The sequence below is a fragment of the Gallinula chloropus genome (genome assembly GCF_964237585.1).
Source record: "Gallinula chloropus genome assembly, chromosome: 4".
Classification (NCBI taxonomy): Eukaryota; Metazoa; Chordata; class Aves; order Gruiformes; family Rallidae; genus Gallinula; species Gallinula chloropus.
Genome location: NC_140088.1, coordinates 8,922,959 through 8,943,058, shown reverse-complemented (window position 1 = coordinate 8,943,058; position 20,100 = coordinate 8,922,959). Strand labels below are relative to the sequence as shown.

Below are 20,100 nucleotides of genomic sequence, written 5' to 3'. Positions count from 1 at the left end.
TTACAGTTTCTAATCTTTTCCTGAGATTAGAAGGAAAATGCAGCTGTAATACTGATCATTGTTTAGTCATTATTTTCCTTAATAAATGTAGCTCCAGAAATATAAATTTGACTGATTTATAGAAAGTTCCCCTTTTAAATCTGGGCTATTGACAATGCACTTTTCATGGCATAGGTTCTACATCTGGATAGAACATGCTAAATAAAAGATATTTTCAGTTTTCAAGACTATAGTTGATAAATAACTTTCCAATCAATCTTTTCTATAAATAACATCATTACCCGAAGCATTTTTTATATTTTTACTTTGAGTAATGAAAGTGGAGTGGGTAGAGTACAGGGCTTAAATATTGTATGTTTACAGAAGATGACAAACAATAGCCTGCTTTATTGAGACTATTATTCTTTAGACCAAAATCCAAGTAGTATCCCTTCAAAGAACATGTTATATGTCACCCAGGCAAGTGGAATACCATGGAGAGAAGTATCCAGTATCTGAGGCTACTGGTTTATTATGACCTGGACAATGTGCTGTTACCTGCAGATCCAGATGAAGTCCAACATACCTGACCCATGTGGTGGATGTTTGTACAGAGTGCACCACCCGTGTATGCCAAATCATTGGCAGTACTGGCCTAGAAAGAGGAAGAGGCACCAATAGTGAATGAAGTGGGTGGACAAGTCTGGCAACAGGCCTGTGTCTTACCATGGAAAGATTGAAAAATAAAAAAAGCTGTTTGAGAAACTGTCCTGGGATATCTGGCAACTCAAAGAGGATACATGAAATTTCCTGCTTGTATGGACCAATATCTCAGCTATTATGAGTATTTCTTCCTCTGCTCAAGAGAGAAGGTATAGAGGGTATACACCATGAACCACTTGGTGTTTTTTTTACCTGCATGACCATGGAGAGGACCTGAGGAAATAGGATGAAAGACCTACTTCGACTCCAGAGGCACTGATACATGGAGGAAAATTATTCTCAGATGGGGGTTCTTCCAGGGAAATGAGTTCTCCAGTCTCCTGTGGGCAGTTTCCCAGACTAGGAGGGCTGATCTTCTGATCTCATGGTACAAAGCTTCTGATTTGTACTTACAAGAGGTGAATAAAAAGGATGGGATTCAAATCCACATGCACCACACAAATCCATTGGTCAGTAACAAATAATACAACCAGGTCTAGCATGACCCTGCCTCCAGACAGGTGGTGGAAAGGGATAACCAGGTTTATTGGACTGTGTGGATTCAATGGCCTGGCACATCAGATCCATAACAGCATAAGGGGCTCACCAGTGCCCAGTGTACATTAATGCTATCAAGCTACAAAGGGCCAGAACCCATCTGTATTTCTGGAGTGATGGGGGATCCCAAAAGATGGCTGTACTGAAGGCCAAAGTGAGTCTAACTGTGAACGAGTGCAAAAGCACCATATTGCCCTCTTGGCATAGACTGCTACATGAGAGGCCATTTCAAGAACCCAAAAGGGTACCAGTGAGCTTTTGGTATAGCTGCCTTGGAGATGGAGGAAATGAAATAGTTTCTACTTTTTCCAGTCTCACAGAGGACCCTTCTGTTGTGGAGTTGCTGAGGATTGAAGAACAAGTGCCAGTTGCTACCACAGTGGAGCATGTGCAGTGACATTGCCCAAACCAACATTCTCTGATTCCCACCCATAAGCTCATTTGTCAACTGGGGAGCCAAGGAGTGATCAGCAAGACTCAATTACTGTTTAACTGTCCCATATGGCCAGTGCAAAAGTCTTATGTAGAGAGGAGATCGACCACTACTTATTGGTGGCCTGAATGAAGTCACACCACCAAGTGCTGTCATGCCAGACATGCTAGAACTGGAGTTAAAGTTAGCCAAGCACTACACTGCAATTGAAGTTGCAAATGCATTTTTCTCAATTCCTTTGGTAGCATAATGGAGGCCACAGTTTGCATGTACTTGAAGGTGTGTCTAGTACACCTGGGACTGACTGCCCCAGGGGTAGAAACAGCCCCACCGTTTGCCATGGGCTGATCCAGACTGCACTGGAACAGGGTAAGGCTCCAGAACATATGCAGTACATTGATGACAACATTGTATGGGGCAATTCAGCAGAAAAAGTTTTTGAGAAAGGGAAGAGAATAGTCTGAGTCCTTCTGAAAGTGGTTTTTCCATAAAACAAAGTAAGGTCAAGGGACTGGCACAGGAGATCCAGTTTTCAGGAGTAAAATAGCAAGATGGGCATTATCAGCTCATAATGGATGTAATGAATAAAATATTAGCTGTGTGTTCACAACTTGCAGAAAGGAAACCCAAGCTTTCTCAGGTTTGTGGGTTTCTGAAGAATGCATATTCCAAATTACAGGTTGATTGTAAGCCCTCTTTATGAAGTGACCCAGAAGAAAAATTATTTCAAATGGGGCCCTGAACAATTGCAAGTTTTAGAATAAATTAAATGATAAATTGCTCAGACAATCAGTCTGGGCAGGACCAGGTGTAAAAAATGTGCTCTATACCACAGCCTGAGAGAATGGTCCTACCTAGACTCTCTGACAGAAAGCACCAGGGGAGACACAAAGTTGACCCCTGGGGTTTTGGAATCAGGAATACAGAGTATCAGAGTCCCACCATCCTCTAACTGAAGAAGGGATATTGGCAGCATATGAGGGGGTTCAAGCTGCTTCAGAGGTGGTTGCTACTGAAATACAGCCCTTCCTGACACTCAGACTGCTGGTGCTGAGCTGGATGTTCAGAGAGGGTCCGTTCAACACAGCATGTAACTGATGCTATGTGGAGTAAGTGGGTAATACTGATCACACAGACAGCTTGAATTGGAAACCCCAATTGCCCAGGAATTCTGGAAGTGGTCACAGACTGGACAGAAGGCAAAGATTTTGGAATGCCAAAAAGGAGGTGACATGCTGAAGAAGCTCCACCATATAATAAACTACTAGAAAATGAGAAGCAATATGCCCTGGTCATTCATGGATCCTGTCACATCATGGGAAAGCATCAGAGGTAGAAGGCTGCTGTATGGAGACCTACACAAAGAGCCACAGAAACTGCCGAAAGAGGACGTGAATCGAGTCTGTTTGCAGAAGTGAAAGCCATACAGTTGCCTTTAGGTATTGTTGAATGAGAAAAGTTGCCTCTACTTTATCTCTGTACTGACTCATGGATGGTGGCCAGTGCCCTGTGGGGGTGGTTATAGCAATGGAAACAGAGAAACTGGCAGTGCAGAGGCAAACCCATCTGGGCTGCCCCATTGTGCAAGATATTGCTGTCTGGCTGGAGAAACTGGTTGTGAAAGTGTGTCATGTAGATGCCAATGTACCCAAGGGCTGGGTCATGGAAGAACATCAAAAGAACCAGCAGGTGGATCATACTGCCAAGACTAAAGTGGCTCAGGTGGATTTTAACTGCCATATAATATCATGCTCTGTATGTAAACTGGTGGAAGCTAGCCAAGAGGTGTGATCAGAAACAGACTGGGCATTGGTGAGGGTTTGCATGTGGTAAGCAATTGCATTTGTGCCTCACTTGCTTAATATATTAATATTATGTAGTCTGAGCATTCTCTTCCTTTGTTATCTAATTAAACTGTCTTTGTCTCAACCCACAGGGTTGTTTGTTTTTCTTTCTATTCTCCTCATCCTCTTGGTGAGGGAGGATTGAACAAGCAACTGCATGAAGCTTAGTTACCAGCTGGAGTTAAACCATGTCAGTCATCCAAATAAGTAACCAAAATATTTATAAACAATTTAAATTTAATCTTAAAATTTTATTTGCCACCTTGAGATGGTGTCCTCTGGCTATGTCTGTGTTTCTGAGATTGAAGGACTTCCATTGAGAAGATGCTGACAGGGGACATGGCAGCCCGTAGGTTTAGGATTCATGGGTATAGTTTCTTTTCCTTAAGCTGTGCTCCAAACATAGCAGATAAATCCTTAGTTGATAACGCAACAAAAAAGTCAAATGAAAAAAACCTCTGACACATAAATACTTGAAGAAATATCTATTGTTCCTAGATGACACTTGGAAAAAACACTCTGGCAATCAACTAAAAGATGGTAGTGCAGCATGGATTTCTCAGAACACAAGATTAACAAGGTAGCTGATATAGTTAGTAGTCCCCAAGATTCCTTCCCTCCTGTTTGGGGTAGTTCCCGCAGGAAATACTAAGAGTCAGTTGTATGGAATTTCTGAGTCCCTCCCCTGCAGAGCGAGTAGAACTGAGCACAGAATTTAAGGAGGAGAACACCAATATAAAAAGTGAATTGCTGTTTTTAGGTAACTTGCTGCTCTGGGTTGGAACTAAACATTCTCAGGTTTATTGCCATTTTTCATTCCCAAACACTTCAGAATGGTTTGCTTATCTTCAAGGTGCTGCAAAAACAGACAGGTCAGAGCTGAATGCTTTTCTAGATGTTAGGCAGTGAAACATTGAAGCTCATAGTTTGTTACTGTGTGTATGCTGTATATGAAATCAATTTTCTAAAAAAGTACCATTTCTTTGTCTATTTCAGGACCGTCTTGACTCTTTAACTGAAGTTGATGACTCTGGACAGCTAACCATCAAATGTTCTCAAAATTACTTGTCACTGGATTGTGGTATCACTGCATTTGAACTATCTGACTACAGTCCTAGTGAGGATTTGCTTGGTGCTCTGGATGAAATGACCTCAAGCCAAGGGAAAGCAAAATCATTTGAATCCTGGAACTACAGTGAGATGGATAAGGACTTTCCAGGAATTATCAGAAGTGTGGGTTTACTTGCAGTAGCAACTGATTCCATTGCTTCCCAGTGTAATGAAGCATTAAATGAGAAAGAAACCCACTTATCTCTTTCAGCAGAAGATGGAGAAGAAAGTAAAGACAAGAAAGCATCACATGAGTTTTCACTAGAATCTCCTTCTGCTAACTCCTCTCCTTCTAAAGGACCTTGCTCTGAAGATAGTGTTTTGCCTACTGACAGCAAACCAGTTTCCACATTAAAGAAATCAGAATGCAATCTTCCACAGCACACTGCTGAAAAAACCAAACACTCTCACTGTGAAAACTCAACTCCTAAGAGGTCCATAAGAGACTGCTTTAACTATAATGAAGACTCCCCTACGCAGCCTACATTGCCAAAAAGAGGTCTATTTCTGAAAGATGATGTATTTAAAGATTATATAGAAGCCAATGATTTAAAAAGGCAAATCTCTCAACTGGTTAAAACTGAAATGAGTAGAAGTACACCCTCATTGTTAGATCCACCAGACAGGTCCAAGCTTTGCCTAGCTTTACAGTCACCCTACAGTAACAATCTGTCGGCAGTTAGTCAGTCATACGATTGCTTAAATACAATAGGTGATAGAAATCCTGAGTACACAATAAATAATCATTTTAAGGACAGTCCCATAAGTCTAGGGAAATCGACTTTCAACAACTGTAAAGAAAAATCAAAGCACAAGAAGTCCCACGATCCTCTAGAGAAAGTGAAAATTAGCAGAATACCTGGAGGTATGTGTAAAGCAGCTGGACCGATGCAAGTCAAAAAAAGAGGACGTTCTCTACAAAACGGTATTACTTCTCATAAGTCTCAGTCTCTGGAGGAGACAGAAACAGATTCTTCTGTATCATCAGATTCTCATAACCAGAGAGACCCAAATGGGCAATCACAAGGTAAAAATGAGCCTTTTAGTTCACCAACACGTAGCCAAACAAGTGCTTCCTCAGCTGGTTCTGAGCTTACCAAGTCACCACCTCTTGTACTGAGAAAGAATAATAAAAGCGTCTCCTCAGCACCAAGCTATACTCAAAAAAACAGCAAAGATGGTGAGGTCTGGTATGGATCTGATGAATATTTAGCACTTCCTTCACATCTCAGGCAGACTGAAGTATTAGCTTTAAAACTAGAAAATTTGACAAAGTTGCTGCCCCAAAAGCCCAGAAGAGAAACCATTCAAAATATTGATGACTGGGAGCTGTCAGAAATGAACTCAGATTCAGAAATGTATCCAACATACCAGACAAAAAAGCACAAAAAAATGGGTAGAATTTCACCAAGCTCTTCAAGTGATATAGTATCCTCCTTAGGTGACAGTATTGAATCCGGGCCTCTCAGTGATATTCTCTCTGATGAAGATCTTTGTATGCCTGCATCTTGCATTAAAAAATACATTGAAGAAAAGTCAGAAAGGACTACTATCTCTCAGCCCACTGAGAATGAGACTTCTGCCTCAAATAAATCAGCGTTAATTCATCAACTGATGCAAGATATACAACATCAAGAGAATTACGAAGCCATATGGGAAAAAATTGAGGTAAGGCAATAATCCTCTGTGCTACTGTGTTCTTGATAAACCTATATATGGAGATGGAGCTATGGCCAGAGTTGGAGCTGCTTTCTTGTTTTCATTCAATGGTGAAAATAATCTCACTGGTGACTATAATATAATGATCATTGTGATTATAATAGACTATCGTTAACTTTAACTAACTGTACAGAATTTGCCTATATTATTTTACTTGCACCAATGTCTTTAAACTTGCCAAAACTATTTTATCAATAGAGCTTCTCTTTGGCAAGATCAGGCACATGGTAGGTTATTTTTTGAATAAAGTGAAAGATCAACATTGGAAAATCAGGGATCATTGTTGTATTTGAATTAAGCTATACTTAAAATCATCTACCTGTTTTCTTTATAAAATAGAATTGTTTTAATCCAAGAATAGAGGAATCATTTTCTTGATTTCTGTCATATTATGTATAATAACCACATTTCTTTTTAATCAGTTCTCTTCCCTTCCAGTGATTATTTTCGCTAAAGTGTTGGTGGGAATAAGCATAACATCCATTTTTCTTGGTTTTTTGGTAGTTTTTTTTTTAAATTTAAATAATACTTCCTAAATAATGACAATTTAATAGTGCAATATGCTAGAGCAATAATGGCAAGATACTATCCCATTAAACTTCAGATGAGGTAGGATTTCATCGTTGTCTTCTGTCATCACTTCTTCAGAAGTAACTCTTTATAAAGTGGAAATATTTGACTAGCTAATAAAAAAGTAAACTTTAGAAAAGGAACTGAATTTGAATGAATAATCAAATAAGGACCTAGCCAACTCAAATACAATTATTATCTTAATTCATAGTTTGGTTTGTATGGGGTTTTTCCAATTTTATGATGGTTTGTCTTCTAGGACATTCCAGAGCTCTTGTATTCAGATCATTTAATGTCCTACATCAAGATAGTTCAGTAGAAATGGTAACAGAAAAGAAAATTCCATCTCTATTAGATTCCAAAATCCTTTAAAATTCACGAAAGATGCATTGAAGGGTGATCTTGGCATCTAAATGCTGAATCTGGTATTTGCATTATCTTCTGTGTTATCAAGCTCTGTAAGAGCTAAGAAAAGGACTAAGGACTTAGTTTTATAACTTCAGTTAATGCTTATTACAACGTGATTCCTATAACTTTTGAAGACATTGCAAGTACTACGACTAGTAGAAAAGTAGTTGAGCCACAGATGTTTTAGTATAAAGTCAGGGTAGGAAACATAGAAAGAGAAATTTCTTCTTAAACAAAGGAGGGAGCAGCAGCTGTCAACCTTGAAACAGTCAGCTCTGAAGGGCAGCACTTAATGATTCAAGTTGTTCCCTCAGCTGGGGTTCATCTTCCGGACTGATGAAAGAACCATCTTCATAAGTACAAGCTGTTTCTGTGCTTAAGTTTGTGTATTGTTGAAAATTAGTCCAGATGAAGCTGACAGATACAGAGCCCTTCATTCTGTGCAAGCAATAAATCCTATTAAAGCAGTTTGTGAATATGTAAGATGTTGTCTTTCTAATGATACTACAAGAGCCTGTTTAAGTAATAAAACTGGTGAGTGTCTAGGGACCAGCTCCCCCTGCTAGACACTGACTACCATCCTTGTGGCAAGAAGCAGGTGGCAGAGAAACTTTTTGCATCACTCTATCAAATCATCAAGTTTATTTTTCTCAAACTTCTTTAAAAGGTAATTCTCTTTTTGGGGGTCATCTGCCTTTGTGTCATTCCCTGCAGCTGTGGTTCAGTTCTGCCAGGATGGGGGGAATAAGAACCAGCTGTAACTACTGCTGCAGCTGTAAACACCCACTTCCCTATCCCCATCCTCTCCTCGCCTCCTCTGGAGAGTGTATTGAGCCTCTGACAGCAATTAAAGGTAGTTAGCTGTTCTCTGGACAGGGTAACCATTCTAGCTAGTAGCTACAGCTGCTGCTCTTGTCCTTGAGGACTTTCCTATGGCTGATGTTCCTTTTTTCTACAATTTCTCGGTGTTCCTGGTTTTGAAGAATGTTTAGGAAACATGAATCACAGACCTCAAAAATAATCTTAGGAAGTATGTTGTGGGAAGTGAGCTTTAAACAGAAAGAAAACCACTATGCTGATGTGCTGAGGTACTTTAATAGAAAAAATAGAAAATTCCCCCCTTATATGATGTTTTGAAATATTGTAAACAAATCTACCTAAGAATACTCTATCTGTGTTGCAATTAAGTCCTTTCTTTTGCTAGATCTCTTGTTTAATAATTCCCTTAGCAGGATATCAAGTGTGCTATTGCTTTCTTAATCATTGTCATTTGGCATTTACATTATTTCTGTTATTTAAGAAGTTGTTTCCAACTCAAAAAGGAGTTTCCTAATTACATGATTATATGTCTTAGCAATAGTTCAATAGTACTTCTGTTCGTGGTAGTGCTGTGCTAAGGAAGTCAGATTTGAAATGAGAACTTAATTAAGGACAGAAGAAGCACGCTCATGCCCATTAGTAATCGAGTTGCATGGCAGCAAATGTCTAGCTTAATATATTTTCTTTATTGAGATTGTAAAACCAATCTGAAATAACTCAGCCTTTCATTTTGGGATAACAACAGCTTAGAAATACTGTCAGCCTCAAAATCATTGGAAGACATATTTTAGCTAGGTAAGAGGCCAAACAAGGAAGTTTCAGTATTTTATTATGACGGGAATAATTTTGAATTAGTATAAATCTGGTAATATCTTGATAGTAAGCGATTTGTTAAACATACGCTGAGGCATTTATTGGAAACTGTGTTCATTTCTCAGTTACATGGAGGATAGTCACTGATGCAAAGTAGTTTTTCATATTTGCAAATTATGTACATGTCCTTGCACAGGTATTACCATGCTGTTAATCTATCTGTCTACGAACAGAATTCTGCTTAACTGGCCCATTTGCTATTATATAAGATCACTTGCTTGCTGTGCAATAAATATGGCATGCTCTTGACATATTTCATCTTGCACTGCAGCTAATTCTTTTGCATGTGCTTCTTATGACTTTTAGCACTGGGTACCTCCATTCTGGTGTACAAAACAATTTCTGGGGCAGTTTCTTGTATGTTTCAGAAATTACTTTTTGGAATTAAATGTGAGAATGAGTGATACCAAATTCTGCATGTTCCTCCTATTGTTATAGTTCAGCTTTTCATACCTAGCCTAAAGGAACTTTTAGTATGCAGATTAATCTCAATAGTTTCTGTTATGCTAACTGGAGAGGCAAAAGATACAGTATCATTCTCACCAGCAAAGTCAGTAGAGTTCTTTGCCAAAAAAACCTGATTGCCACTTCTCATATGTAACACTAAGACCTCAAAGTATCAGTTTCAGAGTGCTTTAAGGTTTGCTTTCCGTATGAAAACTCTTTTCCTTAAAATCATACTAATAATTGATTTTCTCACCATTTTTATTAGCAAACTGAGTAATTTGAAGAAAAAACCTGATGTAATGACAATATATTTTCAATCATCTTACATGAATAAAACAATAATAACAATAGTAAACCTTGTTCAGACAGTTTTATCCCCTTCTTTATAGTCAGTACTAGATTGACTTTACTGACATCTTTGTGCTGCCATCTGTGGTCACTGATCATCCCATTATACTTGATTTTTTGAGGACAGTATTACCAATGATAGAAATGTAACTGTTTTTAGCACACTATTTAAATGAAGATGTGTTTGCTTTACAGGCTTCAGGAATTATGTAGAAAAATGGCTGAGGTTTCCCTGTTATACAGATTTACAGCTTGTTTTATTGCAGGTTCCATTTTTCTAACAGGTAGCTGAATTTCCTTTGAAAGAAGGAATTCAATATCTATTGATCCCATCTTTTTAGCTCATCACATTTTGTGAATTTGTCCTGAACTCCCTTGACTCTGTGTTTTGTCTGGGGAGCCCAGTCAGGTTTGGCACTGGCTTCTCACTTTCTTGATGTGCTAAGGGAATAAAATAATGCTGTTGTCCATGTTTTTTCTGCTGTGGATTAGAGCATGTCCCAGGGATGATACAGCAAAGAGCTGGATACAAGATTTTGCTTTCAAGAGCTAGTCAGGAATCCCCTCACCCTCGTGAAATCATTTTTCCCCTCTGGACCCAAGATCCCTCAGTGGAGCCGAGACTAACAATACCTTTTCCGAATTACTGGAGTAATGAGAATAATTTCCCTGTCTGTGAGAAACTAAGGCTCAGTGCAGTCTACAAAGGGGACTGCAGTAGCATAGCTTGTTAGTGTGACAAATAGCTTGTGTGGTTGGGTGAGAAAGATTTGCATTTTTAGAGGGTATTGACAAAAGATGACTAAATGGTAGGCTTCTGCAAGTGGTATGATGGACTTGGTAGAGCAAGTTTGCACTGGAGATATGTCTGGGTGTCTGGGCAGTGGAGAATCAGTTAGAAAATGTTTGCAGAACTGACAAAAAGGGGAAAGAATTTGTGTTGTTTAGGTTGAAAGGGATTAAGTTGCTTCTGGGCTATGAATGAACAGAAAACACACCATTACAGTTAAGGTAGAAGCTGGATGGCTTTAGGGGAGGCTAAGTTTATTTATGTTTGGAGGAGAGTTTCATCATTAAGAGGAAAAACATGCACAGAGGTTTGGGCTGTGGGGTTAAGGCAGTAAAAAACTAGTAGGAACTGATAATGCTGGTGGGACTTGGTAAGAAAGAAAAACATGGAACAGAAATCAGTAATGACAGAACAGGTAGAAAAAACCAAAGATAATAATCAGGGAACAGGACTGGGTTGCTTTAGGTTTTTTTATTATGATACCTAGTCAGATTTTTAAAGTGCTGTAGTGGTCCCATCAGTCCTCTTGTTTTCAGTACCATAGTAACATTGCTTCTAATGTGGACCCTCTTAAAATAAACAGATTGCGTATTTTTCATAATGGATAAAGATCCTTGCCAAAATTTGTTCATCTCTGAATCTTACTATACTGCTTCATTCAATTTAGATTAGAATCCTGCTCTTGGTCGATGACTAGTTTACAAAAAACGATGTGAAAGAGGGATCAGATCCAGAAATTCCTTGGCAACTCTGCAGTTTTCTCAGCAGTCTTGCTGCTTTGTGCAGCATAATTGAAAATGTCACTTCACGTTTTGTACTCAAGTTGTAGTCAAGTTTGTGCTTTGTTGTTTTGAGTCTCATGATACTTCTCTGCTTTGAAAGCCCATCCCTCAGTTTTCAATATGGTTAAACTATTATTAACAGTAATGCAGTGTACATATGGAACCCTCACTTTTCACTCAGACAAATGCTTCTGTACTAAAAGGTGATACTGAAACACAGTGAACGCTCTGTTTCTCCAAAACACTTAGCTCTTAGCAGTTCTCTTGAATTTTAAACAGCTCCTGCAAGTACATTCACTTTTCCTTTGGCATTTGCTTTATCACAAATAGTCTGAGCGAGTTTGTCACCAGCAATCTTTGCAAAACCAGCAATTTGTCTGTAAGTTGTGCAAATTCTGAATTTGTAACTTTACATCAAAAATTGACTGCGTGAATTATGCTTCTTAATGAAACACATCTATACTCAAGCATATGCTTGTTCAGAAATGTTTGAATTGCCAGTGTGAAGACCTCAGAATGATTTGGCACTGGACAGTTTTAAATCAGAGATTTTTACATTTAGTTTTTGGCAAATCATTTAAAATAATTTGGGGGGAGGGAGGAAGAAGAGAAAGAGAGAGAGAGCAACAGAAAAATATTTGTTCACAAATAATTTTAGAAGCACTGATTTGAGGGTATGTCATCACTAGTATTTAAAACCAATTATAAGGGATATGTCTACACCCAATGTCTAGCTCACATCTGATGTCCTCTATAACCACAGTCTCAGAGGGAGCAGGTACCAGAAAGCGGTTGGTTTGTTATGAAATGTTTCAAGTAACTTTTGAGCTTCAAGTTGCTTCAAGTAACCTTGTTAACTAGTTACTGCACTGATTTTAGGGCGAGTTGAAATGCCTCCATTATTAAACAGAAAACTATTGAATTTAAAACTGTGGATTTGAATATTCCCTTAAATATGGTAAATATGGAAGGGTGATAGAGAATGTTCATTGCTTTATATTTTCATACTGATGTGCTTCTCACAATATTTTAAGGTCTAGCTGTTCTGTTACATAATATACTTAGGCTCTTGGATACTTATATTTTATGTATCCTCTTGTGAGGAAGTACAGGATATTCCAGAAACATACAGCATAACAAAATCATGCTCTATTCTAAATATTTAATTATTTAAATAATACATTGCTACTAACTTCCACCTAAATCAAATTCCAGTCTATCTCCTGTTGTTGATGCATCATTGCCTTAAAATGTGTACATGCTGGAGATGAGTCAGAGCAAGAGAAATGTTCAAGGGTCTAGAGAGGATTAACCCGAGAAGAAAGATCAAGTCCACTTATGTAAGATTATTGCATAACTCCTCAAAATATGTTCATATATTTTTCTACCCATGTATCTTTATATGTTTTGACAGCAACTGGTTTTCATTCCTTCATCCTTTCCAGTACGCTATGATCAAGAATGAAACATTAAATCATGCTGACTGTTAAATCATAGTTGTCATCATTAGACATCAGAGTGAATATAATTTGTGGTAAATATGGGCAGGAAACTGTCTCTCAGAGGCTTGTTTCAGACTGTCTGCATGCTTGTGCAGGTATTTGAAAGTTACCTTTAAAGCAACCAGAAAGGCAAAAAATTGTTTTCTTGTCCTTGCTTTAGGTTTTGGAGCACAGATGATAACCCTCACAAACAGCTGAGCTTTTCTTAGCAAATCAAACTGGAATCTTACCTGAATATTCCTTTATTGTTAGCTTTTAATGCTGATTCTCATGCAGGTGAAGTAAGGTAACCAGAATGAGGGCTGGATTTGCCTCTGTTTTCCCTTGGACAATGTCTGAAAACTCTCCAGGCTGAGAGAGGGAGAACCAACAAGCCAATTTTTGATAGCAGACAGTGTAGATGTTCAAGTCACTGTAACTTAATATTACTAATTGCTTTTTCCCTGCTGATGCCAACATCTGAGTACATGAATGTTTCCTCATTATGCTGTACAAGACATACAGGGTAATTTACAATGTAAATACTGTAGCACTATGTGCAGCAACTGAGCGATAGCAGATAGCATAATATAGGCTCAGGTAGGTCCAAACTAGGGTTAGCCTCATCCATGCATTGCAGTGCAGATCTCCTGCAGCATTGCTGAGGTACAGAAAAGCAGAAAATAAATTAGCATTTTTTTTAGAAACAGAAAAGCTTCTGATATTAAAAATAAAGAAAAAGAAGGCAGAAGAGAAAAGACAATACATTATCTTTATTTTATTCTGTGGGTGCATAAATATTTTGGGATGCAAAAAGTCAGAGTGAGGGTCTAAAAAGAGTGTCTCACTAGAGACCACTGAAAAAAGAAACTGTCTAAAAGGAAGGTAGATGAATTAGGAGGTAATTGAAAAGCAATTAGTGGAGGAAGTAATAGTGACAAAATTTCTTTGGAGACTGCAGGTGAACAAGAATTGAGTGCATAACAGGAGGCTAAAAATAGGAAAATAGGAATAATAATGGACTAAAGAAAAGAGGTGATGAATCTTAATCTCTACTCACTGTTGCCAAATTTAATGAGTAGTGGCAATCACCATTTCACCAGCTTTTAAACTCAGAAATCTTAACTGCAAAATAAGTTCATGGGTCAAAGAATTATAATGTCTCCCGTGAGGTGACAGAGTAACCTCTTCTAACCAATTATCCTTGAATAATAGGAAATGTTGAATTAAAAGTTCAGATTTTGAGAGGGAATTTTGTCATTATATCTTCAGTCATGGCAGTGATATAGCAGAGGCCAATATATTTAGCAGTTACCCACAAGCAAACAGCCTCTTCTGTTTTAATAAAAAGTGGGTTTTTCCTTAAGTTTTGAAAACTTTTAGACATGGTGATATATCTCCCTCTTGAGGCCATAACTTGTTACTGCACCAGTTTGACAAATCTTTAATTTGCTTCTCAAATGAACGACTTGCATCACTCTACAAACATAGTTGTTAGAAATCCAGAGATTAAATAAATTATAAAATAGAATCTTTCTTCCTTATAAAGATATTTTTTTGCTTTAGGGTAGTCTTGTATGGAATTTTTTCTATGTATTTCATTCCAGTATGTTGACATAATGTTCTGATGTTAAAAAGTAATAGCGTATGTATGCCGATTATTCAGCTTTGTAAACTGTATAAACTGCACATGCTTGTCTACAGATTTTGTGAAATATTTTAACGAAACTAAATCCTATTCTCTACAAAAAATTTAGAGATGTTGTTTCACTGCAAATATAATTATTAATTATTATTTAGAGAACTACAGTTATTTTATTAAATAATCAGTGTTTATTCCTGCTTTTTGACTATCATGCCAAGAATATGGTGGCTTTTTTCTCTTTTTCTATCCTTTACTGGCTAACTTAATGGAAATTAATTTCGTTTTTATTTAAAAGGCACTGTAAATCCTCTAGAATTAAATTTGTGCCATTGGGTAAAGGTATAAAATTTGGCTAATTTAATTCTTTTAACATGGTTTGTTCTTTGCTTGGGAAAAAGGTAAAATTGCTGGCAGTGTACGCATCTCAGTTTAATTGACATGGTGCCATAGGGCCACTCTGATTTCTGGCTACAGGAGCAACCATGGTGTACGTATATCACATGCACCATTCAATGAATAAAATGCTGGGAAACAAGGGTCATTTCTAGTAACTATGAGATCAAACAGTAAAGAAATGTCGGTACCAGTTAGGGGAGGTGCCAGCATGGCTCTGAGCGAGTGGTGCCCAATGTGCGTGCAAGGTAGCAGCTGACCATCACCAGAAATAACAGCTGCACAAGGGCGTTCCACCCCTAGTCCACTGTCTGAAGCCCAAATACTCAAGGTATGCAAAGCAAGGAATGACGGTCATCCATAACTGTCTACTTTTCAGAGCTGAAGAAAGTTATATACTAATGTATTACAGAGGCCATTATATGGAAAAATTGCAAATGAAGATTAGTTTGTCTTTTGGATGAAGTTCAGCTCCTAATCAATACATACATTATCTGTAAAAAAATCTGAAAATAAGGTTTGTTGCCAACACAACATTTAAAATAATTATATGAAGAGGTAATGCAGTACTTCCAAGTACCCTTACATCACTGTAAGTTGCTTCAACATCAATAGTTATATCAGCAGTATTTTTAGAAATAGCATATCAGACAACAGCTTTTCTGAAAATAAAGATACTGATTATAGACTCTCATCAATCACAGAGTTTGGATAAAGGTTGCTGCATAACAAGGATTTCGTACTGAAAGAATAGGGACAGTTCTGATCAGGAGATTTGATTTTAGGTTTATCTGTAGAATAAATAATAAATTTACACTTACAAACAAGTCCTGAACCAACTCCACATTTTCTATTTTAGTTTAGTGTTGCTCAGAGTGGACAAAAAAGAAATTTGGGACTATATGAATATCATAGAATCACAGAATATACAAGTTGAAAGGGACTCATAAGGATCATTAAGTCCAGCTCCTTGCTCCAAATAGGGCCTACCCTACAACATTGTGCCGCTAATCTTTAAACAGGACGTAGCAACTCAATTTTGGTGCCTGGTATTTTTTACCAAAGCCAGGCCCCTCTCCTGTGCTGTGGCCAGGGTCCCTCAAGAATCCAGAGGCTCCTTCCAGCTGCTGCTGTAGAGTTGAAGTCTTCCTTTCTTGGAGTTACTGGCTTCATCCAGGCTTAGGTAGATCTATTTGCCGTTCCTGTCCTTCTCTTGATATATCACTGGATATGCATTTCTGGAGACATCATGTTCATAACTTCCTTGCTTTACCAACTGAGAAAAAGAAGAGTATGTGACCTAAAAACATTCACATCTCTCAGCTGATGTCTAGATATGGCAAGTCTTCGACTTAGGGGCACATGAGGGTATAACCTAAAAAGGCATTAATTAGGATATTAGATGCTGACATACATAAGAGGAAGTTAGAACTTATCCTGTACTAGAGCATGTTTTGGGTACCTGCCTTTATTCCCTATCTGCTGCTTAGGCCTCTTGGATTTTATATAAAGAAGAAATGACTCAGAAAAAAAAAGTATTGAGAGTTGCTCCAAGACACGACCAATAACAGGCATTGCTCTTTGTGAATCAATATATTTTCAGAAACAACATGTTCAATCCCAGTAGTACAATTTGGATGATCCTTCAGAAGTTTGTACATTACTCAGCATTCGGTCACAATATCATGGGTACTGACTGTTCCATTTTTAACTCTGAGAGTTTTTCCCTGCCTGCTTCCTTTGCAGTGATCCAAATATCACTTCTTTTTTTTAGGCTAATTAAAAAGAACTATCCTGTATTTTCACCTCTTCCTCTGTTTATGCCCCGTTTCCTTATTCTCTGTTCTTCCTTCTTGTTTTTGTCTCATTTTCAGGGCTCTTAATCCTTTAATTCCTGTGTTTCTCCTTTCTGCTACTTATACTGTTCACTCCATAGTTTCAATATTGTTTCCTTGGGAATCTCTTCACATTCAACCTCAAAGAAACACGTGAATACAGATCTACAGATTTTTCTGACAAAAGCCAGTAGTGGCTACTGCAATGGAAAATACTTACTTCTTTAACCAATATACCCGTGCCTGCATAACCCAGTGGCGATAAAACTCACTCGTGTAAGAGTGGTGGTTTGTTGGGGTTTTTTGAGTCGTTATTACTTTCATGAGTTTGAGAGGATGCTGTAGGTAGCTTGCAGAACGGTTTTCAGGCGGTATAAGTTGTCTCCACGAGAGGGCTGGCGTAGGCTGTGTTCCAGCAAGCACGTTCTCGCAGAGGCCAGGCTGCCGCTCCTACTTTGCCGTTGCCATCCGGCACTGCGGCCTGGCTCGGAACTTGAACAATTTGAAACAGTGCCTCAAAAATAACTGAGATTCAAATTAGTATGCATGATAACTTAGGAGGCATTTTCTGTCATCTAGAATGGGAAGGCATATGTAAAATCTTTCCATACAAAGAAGGATATGCTAATTTACTTATTTACTTGATTCCCAGGAGTGCTTTGAATCTCACACCACTTTTGAGATACAGCACTGGCCTCCCATATTTTCTCAGCATGAACTCTATCCTCACCTGAATAAATGTAGAGGCTTAAAACCATATCCAGCTTTGTGCCTAGTAACATTACATCTCAGGTAGAAAGCGAGGCCACTTCAGTATGAGAAGAGATCAGTAGCCATTTTGTATGCCTGGCATTACTGCCATCAGAGCAGATGGCATCTCTGGAGGTTTACAACCAATCCATATTGCTGTTAAGATCATACCAGATGATTCTTTAAATGATGGATGAATCAGACAGTCTTCCCTTTCCCCTCCCTTCCCTTCAGTAGTCCTCTCTACTCTTGAGCACTTGCAAAGTCATGCTGGCCTTTCCTGTGCTGCTATATGACATTCATATGCATAGCTGTCTTGGCCTCAGGGCTACACGCATCTCTTCTCCCCAGCAGTGTGTCCTTCCAGCCTATGTATTTTGCTTCTGTGGTACTAGGTGTTAACTGATCCTTCAAAAGGCTGGTGGAAATGTTACCAGCAGTGTTGGAAGGTTGTCTGCTATCTAGGAATATACCTCTCAGGAACAGGGTTTAGGAAGCATTTGGCTTGCTTTTCCTGTATCAGTCCTTGCACCACAGTCAATCTGCTCATACTAAGAATGTCCCTTTTTAAATCATGTAAGTTTCAAATAGAAGTGGAAGCCTTGTGGTAGCTTTTTAAATAGAAAGCTGATCTTCACCTTGAGCAAAAGGTAAGACAAGGCATGGGGTAAAGAAAGAATTATGATTGTGGTGCCATGGGGAGGTTTAAGTAATCTACAGATACATTTAGGAATGATTCTTAATATTCAGATTAGTGTAATCTGCTCTTTGTCTAAAACCAGAAATAAAGTCAACAGTCCCATGGGGGCAGTAAACTTTTTACTACACAATGAGGTTCATTGTCTTCAAATACAGTTTTGTTCTTAATGCATTGAAAAGTAACAATTTGCATGTTTCTCTGTATTGTGCTTTTTAAGCCTATCCTACCTTTGTGGTTCAGACTCTTACCTACAAGGTTTTAGGAAACTGACAATATCTTTAAAATCCATGACTAGGGCTATTCCTGCTCTAGTCAGGGTCCAGTATGGAAAAAATAGCTTGGAAATGTTAGCAAAATCTGTTGATTTACTAGTGGACTAAAAGGTCTGCAAAAATTAAGGCTAAGAGTACCCTATCATCAACTTTCAGGGACAAAGTTAGAACTTAGTTCATGATCATTACAGATAGTACATCCAATAGTAATTTCTAATCCTGTGTGTGGTAGTTGGGCACAAAGCCCAACTGTCATGAGGCAGCACTCATGAAGGATTTCTGCTATTAACTGTTGGTGTTAAAAAATGCTTAACCAAACAGTATGTAGTAGAAGACGAAGACGTGTCTTTACATGGATGTACACCAAGAAAAGTATTTAATCTTTATCTTTTCCCTGTTTGGAGGGAACATTTAAGTCACACATTCTCAGAGGCTGGGGTTATTGAATAAGTGTGGACTTCTTCAGCAGAAAGCTGCTAAATCCAGTTTCTGAAGTGTTGGTCAATGTGTGTATCCTGAACTGCATATTAAGTATTGCCACTGTACTGGTGTGTTTGGTCAGTTGTATGTTTCAGCAAGGTCACTGTCTGCCACAGAATCTTCACAATATCACACAAAGAATATTTCGCGTTGTGGCATCTTGGTTCCTCGGGGACCCCTAACATCTGTACTGCTAATGGTTTTATTGTTACCTCTGGGCCTAACTCAAATTAAACTGACCATGGCAGTTTGTTGCAGCCTCGTCCGCTTGAGTAGCTGGATTTCTTTGACTTACCTTTGCCTATGAAGAAAGTACACTTTTATCCTTTTGAAAATAAAGTCCACGGGCAGGAATGTGTTCCTCCTGAGACTAATATGCAAGTCCTTTTGTGGTTAGACAAAGGGTTTTCTTAATGAATTCTGTGATAGAAGTGCCCTTAGAGCCAGCCCATCCTTGTATACAGACACCTCTGTGAGCCTGGTCTTTTGGTAAATCGGGAACAAACTTTACAGCACTGTCTGCTTGCAACAAAATTGGACATTCATTTTTAAGCATGCAGCCTCATAACCAATTCTTTTAAGAAGAGATCTCCCTTTGTGTAAGAAAAGGGAAGGTGGAGAGAAAAAAGGTCTGGGGTAGTGATTTAACAAGCACTGTTGCTCGGTGCTTCCACACTGAGGTTTGTGGACTACAGTGGGCTTTCCACTGTCACTCTTACCCACCATGGCAGATGATTTCAGTATGCTTGCATTTATTCATTTGGCACATCTTTCTTATTCTGATTTTAATCTTTAAGTCGTTAGAAGGGCTTTGTAAATGCAATGACCGGGAGTGCCTTAAGCATAAGCCAGCATGCATGCTAAATGGAAATGTTAGACTAATAAAACTGAGTGGTGTTAATAGCTCAAAATTACAGGCCAAAAGGTATTGAAATAATTTTGATACCTGTGTTGTAGAGGCTCAGTAAATCTGGGAATTCTTTTCCATAAAAAAACAAACCCAAAATTTGTTCTAGGATGAGGGCCATGAAACTTTTCATAATAGTGTTAACTGGATGCAGTTGCATCCTCTGTGTTTTATGGCATGATTTTGGCAATGCTAATACTAGCTTTCTCAAGTGCACATATCCAGATTCTCCATTTAAAGGAATCTCACATCAAA

The 20,100-nt window shown here is 38.4% G+C and overlaps 1 protein-coding gene across 1 annotated transcript in view; it reads left to right on the top strand.

Moving 5' to 3' along the window:
• AKAP6 (A-kinase anchoring protein 6) overlaps window positions 1–20,100 on the top strand; it is a gene marked incomplete at its 5' end in the record, with an annotated part of 228,335 nt that overhangs the window by 41,596 nt on the left and 166,639 nt on the right. Inside the window, one exon of the mRNA XM_084264174.1 lies at window positions 4,513–6,294. Coding sequence (XP_084120300.1) covers window positions 4,513–6,294 — 1,782 coding nt within the window. The remainder of the gene's footprint in view (window positions 1–4,512; window positions 6,295–20,100) is intronic.